At 38.0% G+C, this 9,513-nt stretch overlaps 2 protein-coding genes across 2 annotated transcripts in view; one reads left to right on the top strand and one right to left on the bottom strand.

Moving 5' to 3' along the window:
* Positions 1–9,513, bottom strand: part of CAPS2 (calcyphosine 2) — a 57,219-nt gene that overhangs the window by 18,541 nt on the left and 29,165 nt on the right. The window contains exons 10-12 of the mRNA XM_003783406.2: positions 4,674–4,748; positions 3,012–3,107; positions 2,834–2,927 (exon numbers count right to left, since the gene is read on the bottom strand). Of these exons, the coding sequence (XP_003783454.1) occupies positions 2,834–2,927; positions 3,012–3,107; positions 4,674–4,748 (265 nt within the window). The remainder of the gene's footprint in view (positions 1–2,833; positions 2,928–3,011; positions 3,108–4,673; positions 4,749–9,513) is intronic.
* On the top strand, positions 7,193–8,211 carry LOC100962006 (S-formylglutathione hydrolase). The gene has a single exon (XM_012814198.2). It carries the CDS (start codon positions 7,229–7,231, stop codon positions 8,075–8,077), a length of 849 nt encoding a protein of 282 aa, XP_012669652.1. The 5' UTR covers positions 7,193–7,228; the 3' UTR covers positions 8,078–8,211.

Below are 9,513 nucleotides of genomic sequence, written 5' to 3'. Positions count from 1 at the left end.
ATAAACAAAACTAACAAAAAATTCATTAAAGGTCTTGACAACGTTAGGAAAGATAGAATGGAATTCAAAGAATTAAAAGAGACATTCAGGGAATTACAAAACACAGCAGAAAGTTTCAGCAACAGATTAAACCACGGAGAAGAAAGATTTTGAGAGCTTGAAGACAAGGCCCTCAAGCTAACCCAGTCCTTTAAAGTGGCAGAAAAGAAGAGAATAAAGGGAGAGTAATCTCTTACATTGATTTGGGACTATGGAAACAAAAATACATTAATTATAGGTATCCCTAAGAGAGAAGAATCAAGTCTCAAAAGCATGGACTCTCTAGTTAAAGATATTATTGTGGAAAATTTCCCAAACATCATCAAAAATTCAGACATCCAAATACCAGACAGACATTGAACTCGGGGAAGACTCAACATAAAATATCTCCAAGACACATTGTAATTGACCCGGCCAAAGTCAAAATCAAAGATAACATTCTACAAGCAGATAGGCATAGGCAACATCTGACCCACAAGGGTAAACCCATCAAGATTCTTCCATGGAAACCTTACAACTGTCAACCTGGCACTTTGTATCCTGTAAAATTAAGTTTCATATGTGATGGAGAAAATAAATCTTCTCTTAACAACAGACTTGGAGGAAATTTGCCACAACTACCCCTGTCCTGCAGGAAGTACTCAGACCCACATTACACATAGACCAGCATTACACATAGACCAGCACAATAAACTACCACCAGGGTAAAACTACCCAGAAACTAAAGGTCAAAGCTTAGCCACCACGATGGCGCAAGATAAAAACAAAACAACAGAGCCCTGTACAACAGGACTAACAGAAAGCCACCACTTTTCAATTCTCTCCATAAATGTGCATGGCTTGAACTCTCCACTGAACAGACATGAGCTGGCTGAATGGATTTAAAAAACACAAAAACACAAGCCGGTCATCTTTACAAAATGGATCTAACCCCCAAGCACACATTCAGAGTCAGGGTGAAGGGATGGAAAACAATAGTCCATGAAGAGGGAAACTAAAATAAAGCAGAACTTGAAGCTATCATCATGGATATCATTGATTGCAAAGCAACAAAAGTAAAGAAAGATCAAGAAGGGCATTATACATTGCCCAGGGGTATAATTCAACAAGAAGACATATCAATCCTCAATATTTATGCACCAAATTTAAGTGCACCCAGATTTATAATGCAAAATCCTACTGGATCTAAACAAAATGATTAGCACCAACACTGTAATAGCCAGGGATTTTTATGCTCCACTGATATAACTGGACAGATCATCCAAGCAGAAATTAAACAAAGAAACACTGGGCTTAAACAATTGGGCCTAAAAGACATTTACAGAATACCACCCCAATATTATTGAATATAGATTCTACTCCTCAGCCCATGGATTACTCTCCAGTATCAATCACATCCTCAGCCATAGAACATGTCTCAAAAAATTTTAAAAAATAGAAATTATGCCATGAACCTCCTCAAGACCACTGTGGAAAAAAATTGAAATCAATTCCAATAGGAGCACTCATACTCACCCAAAGTCATAGAAACTAAACAAATTATCACTAAATCTTACCTTAGAATTGTAAACAATGGAACCTAAACATTTGTACCCTCATATTAATGTGAAATTTAAAAAAAATAAAATAAATAATAGTTGAGTCATGGAGGAGATAAAGATGAAAATCAAACAATTCTCAGAACTAAATGGCAAGGGGACCAAAAGCTTTCAAAACCTGTGGGATACTGCCAAGGCAGTCCTGGGAGGAAAAGTCATTGCCTTAAATTCCCACATCAAAAAATCAAAAGATCACAAATCAACAATCTAATGAATCATCTCAATGATGTCCCAATATATTTTAACTAATCTTAACACAGGCTGCTTTTAATAAGTTCTGATTCATCTCTTGCCACCCCCTACCTTGAACTCTATATACTCTAACCAGACTGAAATACTTCGGTTTCTTCAAATAAGCCATGTGACTTCTTGCTTCTGTTCTCTTCATGAGCTATCTTCCCCACCTGGAAGCCTTTCCCTAGCCTCTCCTCTCTCTCTATCCCAGCTTAGCTAACTCCTAGTCAGGATTAGATGGCACTTTCTCCATGAACACTCCTGTGACTGCACAAAATGAGACCATTGCCCCTGCCTTCTGACTTTCCTGTGTTTCCCACTAGACTGAAAGCAGGAAACGAGTCTAACTTACTATTCCATCCCCCAGTACACAGCATGTGAACATATATTTGTTATGTGAATGATCACTGTGGATAGTGATGTATTTTAATCATGACATAATAGGTGAATATGATTTAAAATATAAGAATGCTATCGTTGTGATGATATAGTTCACCGTAAGGCAGAAACTTCCCGAGTTGGGCAAATCACAGGGAAGAATAGACAAGTGACAGCTCTAGAAGCCAGTACTTTTCCACACGGAGGAAATCACACAACGTCAGAGGATAAACCTGTTTTAGGTAGAGCATTATTACTCTTGGTGCTACTGCAGTAGCCACTTACCCAATGATACAGCTTTAAAGAGCCTTTCAAAACACCAAGAAACTAGCTTTCCTGGGGACAACCCACATTGTGGAATGGGGGAGGGGCATTACAGATAATAAATGCTATGCTTAGAGGCAAAGCATTGAGTTTTGGGCCTGGAAAGCAGAAAGTCCTAGGAAAACATCTACCATTAGCCCCTCACACAAATGTCCCTACTTAGGATGTAGACGAAGATATTCTGCCTCTTTCCACCTCCCCAGAACCCCACAAAATCCAACACTTGGTATTAAACATTCGCATACACACACTTCACTTACAACATAAAAATCACCAAGCTGGTACTGTTTTCCTTTTCTTCGTCCACACTGATGACTATAAATGCTTTTTTGAATAAAAGGCAGTACATTTGTTCTAGAAGTTAAATGAAAAAAAAAAGTAGTTATTTAGCTTCTCTCAGGATTATTTTGAGAGTTCTAACAATGTTTAATGGCATACCTGTTTTTCCCAAATTGTCGGTATTCATAAACTGTAAGGGATTGGTCATAAGTAAAAAAGAACCCGATCAGCTCTCTACAAGCATCGCGTCCATTTCTAGAAAAAATAGAATGATATCAAATGTTCTCACATAGAATAATTTCAAATTAAATAATAAATTAAAATGGTGCATCTCAAAGAGGGAGGTGGCAATGAGTGAGGGTTATGCAAAGCTGTAGGGAAAACACGATACAGCTTGCGGAGGTGTCAATCAAAGATAGACTCAAATAGAGGAAAGCCTTTATCTTACACTGATATGAATATAGATATGCTACAAGGTAGAAGAGGAATACCTGAAAATAAGTTGAGCTGGCAAGGCACTCAAAGATATATGCCTATTATCTTTTATTGCCATAGAAAAGTTTAAAATTACTGAACAAATATGATAATTTTAAAATACATTTTACCAGAAATATACACAAAGAACATCAAGTAGCATTATGTGTTATCAAATGTTTATGAGACTGAGATAACAAATTTTCCTTGTAACTTGTTGCATCTGTCAATAATCTACTGTTATATCATTAAATAAAATTAAATAAAGCAGCTTATATAGTATAAAGGTTAATTTTTAGTTCAGAATCTTTTACTAGTAATAGATACATCTTTTTAAAAAATCACTTCTAGACCAAGTGTGGTGGCTCACACCTATAATCCTAGCACTCTGGGAGGCCAAGGTGGGAGGACAGTGTGAGCATAGGAGTTCAAGATCAGACTGAACAAGAGCGAGACCCCATCTCTACTAAAAACAGAAAAATTAGCTGGGCATGTTGACATGTGCCTGTAGTCTCTACCACTCAGTATGCTGAGGCTGACGCAGAAGGATCACTTGACCCCAGGAGTTTGAGGTTGCTGTGAGGTAGGCTAATGCCACGGCACTCTAGCCTGGGCAGCAGTGTGAGACTCCGTCTCAAAAAAAAAAAAAAAAAAAAAAATTAATTGATTAAAATAAATAAAAATTAGGTACCCATAGCACAGCGGTTACGGTGCCAGTCACATACACGCAGGCTGGCAGGTTTGAACCCGGCCCGGGCCATCTGAATAACAATGACAACTGCAACAAAAAAGTAGCTGGGCATTGTGGTGGGCACCGTAGTCCCAGCTACTTCAGAGGCTGAGGCAAGAGAATTGCTTAAGCTCAAGAGTTAGAGAGGTTGCTGTGAGCTGTGATTCCATAGCACTCTACCAAGGGTGACATAATGAGACTCTGTCTAAAAAAAATAAATTAAATTAAATAAATAAAAATAAAAATTCAATTCTAAGTTTCTTTCTAGAAGACAGTTCAGAAGTGATTTCTTAAATTTTTAATTGACAAATAATTTTATTTATTATATTTTTTTTATTGTTGGGGGTTCATTGAAGGTACAAGAAGTATCACACACTGAGCGCTCACCCTAGAAATGATTTTTAAATAATTTTTAATTAAAATGTTTTTCTTACAGGTTCATATTTCCTATATTTTTATAATAGTTTAATGACTACTACATAAAAATATTTTTTCTAAATTCACATTTTTTCATTTAAATGATACAAATTCATATAATCTTACTATAACTTCTATTTGCAAAGAAAATACACATTTATAATCATAGGATTAAAATATTTAATAAAAATCACAATTACCTTGATATGATCCTACCATCAAATTGTACTTTATGAGAAAGCACATTTTCAGTTAATGTAGAATGGGTTTTTATCCTGTTAAGAAATATATTTTATCAATAATTTTTAAAGATACTTACATTTGACATAAATGATAAACATACCAAAAAATGGTTATGTTAATATTTTGAAATAGCACAGATTGGATAAAGAAGACACAACTCTTTTTTTCGCATTGCTAATTGTAGCAAACACAAAAGAAACATAGTATATAATACACGAATGATATTTATGTTAGGATCTGTAGTATCAAAGGGCTATTAAAGTAAATATTGAACAGAGACAGCACATCTGTGACTGGCATGTAGCAGGGCCACATAAAAGCTATTTCTAGCCCTCTTCTCTTTTGCCTCCCTCCCACCCTAGAATTTGCTATTGGCCTCTTGTAATGCAGGGAGATGAAGGGAACCAGTCTGCAAATTGGCTTCCAAGAAAGATTTCTTTTGTCCCAATAAGAAAGTGGCAAGGGAAGAGTTCCTGCCTGTGAATGTGGTGGGGATGTGGTGCTGGCAGGGACATGATGCTAATGGCCACAGCACCCATCAGCCACCATGTCAGAAAGGCCAAAAAGATGCAGGGAAGCCAGTCCAAAGCTGTCACATCACTGAGCCACTGAACAAAAACCAGTAATGGCAGCTAATTATATAAGAAAAATAAATTCTTTCTTGTTTAAGCCACTATCAGTTTTCAGTGACAGACAGCCGAAAACTGAATAGGGACAAAGGTGCTTTAGGGGAGATAGGAGAACAGCCCGGCCTGCTGCATAGAAGTCTGGAGAGGCCAGGGAAACATTATGGGAACACTGTGACTCAAGTGACCAAGCACATGCTGAACAAAATATGGTAGAACAGTGCACACCACAAATACCCCAAGTATTATAAAATCAGCAGCTAGCTCAGCACTCAATAATTTTCACCAATTATTGCAAAAAGAATGTGGATGTGAGATAACCAAGGTGATCAATGACCAATAGAAAAGGACAAAGGTGCCTGCAGAGGAGGTAGAGAGACCAATGAAGGAGTCACACAAATAATTTCCGTGGGAGAGAAGGAGGATATTTACATGCTACAACTTTACACTGCCTTTGTGTCTTCTCACTCAAGAGAGAGACCCATTTCCACCTCTCTAGAAGTGCACTAGACTTTCTCTATGCTTAAATAATCTTTGTCTTGGTTATGCTAAAGCTTGTGCAAATTTACTTTTGCCTTCTATTCATGCTGCCAGCACTGCTCTGGATTTTCTTTTGGTTTCTACTCACTTTCTCTTTCTATTTGAGCTTTGTCTCAGTTGAACTTGCTAATTCCACAGGTCAGCTGGGTTCCAGGAACAGGATCCCATATCCAAACAAAAACACTCCTTACCAAGATGTCAGAATAGTGGAGAGAAGTTCTGGATGAAGTTTGAACCCTGTCATAGGTCAATGGTTTATTTAAACTTTATGAACTTCAGATACTACCAATTGATCTCACAAAAGCTGCCAACCCTAAATTCTAACAACATGAAGCAAAACTCAAGCAGAATGTCTGGCTCCCTACTGCCAATAATCTATTTTATATTACAAGATTTGAAGATTCAATGATACATCTTTCCTTTTCTTTCCAAATAATTTTATGACATTCCTCCCAAAGACTGCAGGTGTAATGAAATGGCAATAAATAGTAGGTAAGTATGTGGGTCACTGGGATCTATACCGCTATAAAACCTAGGTGTCTACAAAAGAAAGCAGGACACGAGAAAGAGGCTGTGGACCAAAGGAGAGTTTTTGAACACCGAGTACAGCCATGAAAGTTTAGTCATCTGGATTCAACTTAACCCACCAGGAATAATGTGTTTACTAAACGTCCACTATGTTCCTGGAACAATTCTAAATGCTGAGAAAATAACAGCTGCAATAACAGCTCCCATTATCGAGAACTTCCTGGACACTAGTTATCGGTAAAATCACTTTAATGTGCATTGGTTTATTCGACACTTGCATTTCCTCTGAGGTCAGTACTATTATCCCCAATTTACAGATAAATTTCAGAGAAAGATCAGTAAATTGCCTGAAGCCATGGGACTAGTAAATGGCAAAATTTGAAAAAAACCTTCCAGTTGGGCGGTGCCTGTGTCTCAAGGAGTAGGGCGCTGGCTCCATATACTGGAGGTAGCAGGTTCAAACCTGGCCCCAGCCAAAAACTATAAAAAAAAAAAACCTTTCCACTTAACCATTACTTTATATTACTTTTCAGTGATGAACAGAATTTGGTTTAACAATGCTAAGTGGAAGTAATAGCTACAGTCTGCATAAAAAGATAAAAGAAGTAAATATGTGTTTACATTATAAAATGCAAAATGCCATGTTGGGTTTTAGGTGAACCAGTAAATGGCACAAATAATTCTAAGTTCCCAGCAAACACAGAAGAATCAGGAACACTGAAGACCAAAACATGAATTTTATTATTGATGAAGCTGTTAGAAATCATGATTTAGGACTACTTTTTCCAGCTACGCTGCTGCGGCCGCCGAGGAGAAGAATGGCCTTGAAACAGATTTCCAGCAATAAGTGCTTCGGGGGATTGCAGAAAGTTTTTGAACATGACAGTGTTGAACTAAACTGCAAAATGAAATTTGCTGTCTACTTACCACCAAAGGCAGAAAGTGGAAAGTGCCCTGTACTGTATTGGCTGTCCGGTTTAACATGCACAGAGCAAAATTTTATATCAAAATCTGGTTATCATCAAGCTGCCTCAGAGCACGGCCTTGTCGTCATTGCTCCGGATACCAGCCCTCGTGGCTGCAATATTAAAGGAGAAGATGACAGCTGGGACTTTGGTACCGGAGCTGGGTTTTACGTGGATGCCACTGAAGATCCTTGGAAAACTAACTATAGAATGTACTCTTATATAACAGAGGAGCTTCCCCAACTCATAAATGCCAATTTTCCAGTGGACCCCCAAAGGATGTCAATTTTTGGCCACTCCATGGGAGGCCATGGAGCTCTCATTTGTGCTTTGAAAAATCCTGGAAAATACAAATCTGTGTCAGCGTTTGCTCTAATTTGCCACCCAGTGCTTTGTCCTTGGGGCAAAAAGGCCTTTGGTGGATATTTAGGACCAGATCAAAGTAAATGGAAGGCTTATGATGCTACCTTTCTTGTGAAGTCCTATCAAGGTTCTCAGCTGGACATACTAATTGATCAAGGAAAAGATGACCAGTTTCTTTTAGATGGACAGTTACTTCCCGATAACTTCATAGCTGCGTCCACAGAAAAGAAAATCCCTGTTGTTTTTAGATTACAAGAGGGTTATGATCACAGCTACTACTTCATTGCAACCTTTATCGCTGATCACATCAGATATCATGCAAAATACCTGAATGCATGAAAAACTTCAGGGTTATCAAAGATGTAAAAACAGTATTGCCAACTACAAAAGGATTTCAAAACGTTGGATTTTATAATGCTAGAAGAACTTTATTCTGTGGTTTAATCACGTTCTGAATAAAGATATAAAACTTCTGATTTAGGAAAAAAAAAAAAAAAAGAAATCATGATTTAAGTTCATGGCAACAAAAAGCTAGGTCCTTAATGCTAGAATTAGAGACAGACCTGCTCATGTGCACCAGGTAGGGACTCTGGAAAACTCAATGCACAGGGCAGAATGTGTGCTCCAGTAGGCAGCTGCCTCCCCAGAGAGACAGGATAATACCGATGCCGGAAAATAGATAGATGAGACTGAAATCTAGAAACCAAGTCTTCATTCACAACAACTTGACATACGATACACAAGGCATTACAAGTGAGAGAGAAAATGACTTTGGAGTAGAGAGAGATTTCTTACAGACACCAAGAACATTAACATTGTCCCCATAAAGGAAAATTGGTAAACTGGTCTACATGAAAATTAGAAATCCGAGTTTCTAATTTTATTCTTTAAGAAACACATAATCAAGAGAATGAAGAGGGGACCGCAGAGTGGGAAAAGATGTGTGCAACAAATATAGCTGGAAAAACCTCATGTCCAGAATATATGAGTAATATCTACGATCAGTATGAGAGAGACAACTCAACAGAGTTCACTATGAAGTACTCAACTACATTGGTCTCCGGTGGATGCAATTAAAATCACCAGTACACATCCATGGGAAGAACTAAAATGAAAAAGGCAATATCAAAGCCCTGCCAAAGATGTGTACAACCAGAACACTCAGATTGCTACTGGTGGGAGGGCAAATTGCCGCGACCAGTTGGAAAACTATTTGGCAGTATCTTTTAAAGTTGAACATATGTGACCTACTCCTAAGTAAATACTCAGCAGAAATGATTACATATGTTCACCATAAGGCATGCAGAAGAAAGTTCATGGCATCTCTGTTCATAAATAGCCGAACATCCATCAACATCTCTGAATAAATAAGTTGTGCATATATGTGTGTGTGCATGTGTGTGTATGCAATTAAATAGTGTATAGCAGGGAGGAAAAAAAGACAACTAAAACTTTAAAAATGGAGAAATTCAGAAAGATAACGTTGAGTAAAAGAGGGCAGACAATTCTCACTGTGTGTATTTAGGAACACCGTGGAGTACGTCTTCAGTACACACAGGTAAATACATACACGGAAGCCAGACACAGACAGTCTAAATCTCTGACTTCTTTCATGTAACGTTCATAGCCAGGTAGCTCCAATTTGTGACGCCAGCACAGAGAGCTTAACCTGGATGGCAAAGGAAAGGAACAGCGATGGGGAGGCAGCGCACAGGAGCTGGGTGCTGGTAATGTTCCAGGGCTCATCTAGCAATTTGGCATATTGATGTTGCTCA

Source organism: Otolemur garnettii, unplaced genomic scaffold, assembly GCF_000181295.1.
Source record: "Otolemur garnettii isolate 467f Iridium unplaced genomic scaffold, OtoGar3 scaffold00007, whole genome shotgun sequence".
NCBI lineage: Eukaryota > Metazoa > Chordata > Mammalia > Primates > Galagidae > Otolemur > Otolemur garnettii.
Note: the sequence above shows the minus strand (reverse complement) of the source record. Positions and strands in the feature narration are given on the sequence as shown.

Excerpts from the sequence above, each read along its gene's own strand:
- LOC100962006 (XM_012814198.2), top strand. The coding sequence starts at position 7,229 with ATGGCCTTGAAACAGATTTCCAGCAATAAGTGCTTCGGGGGATTGCAG.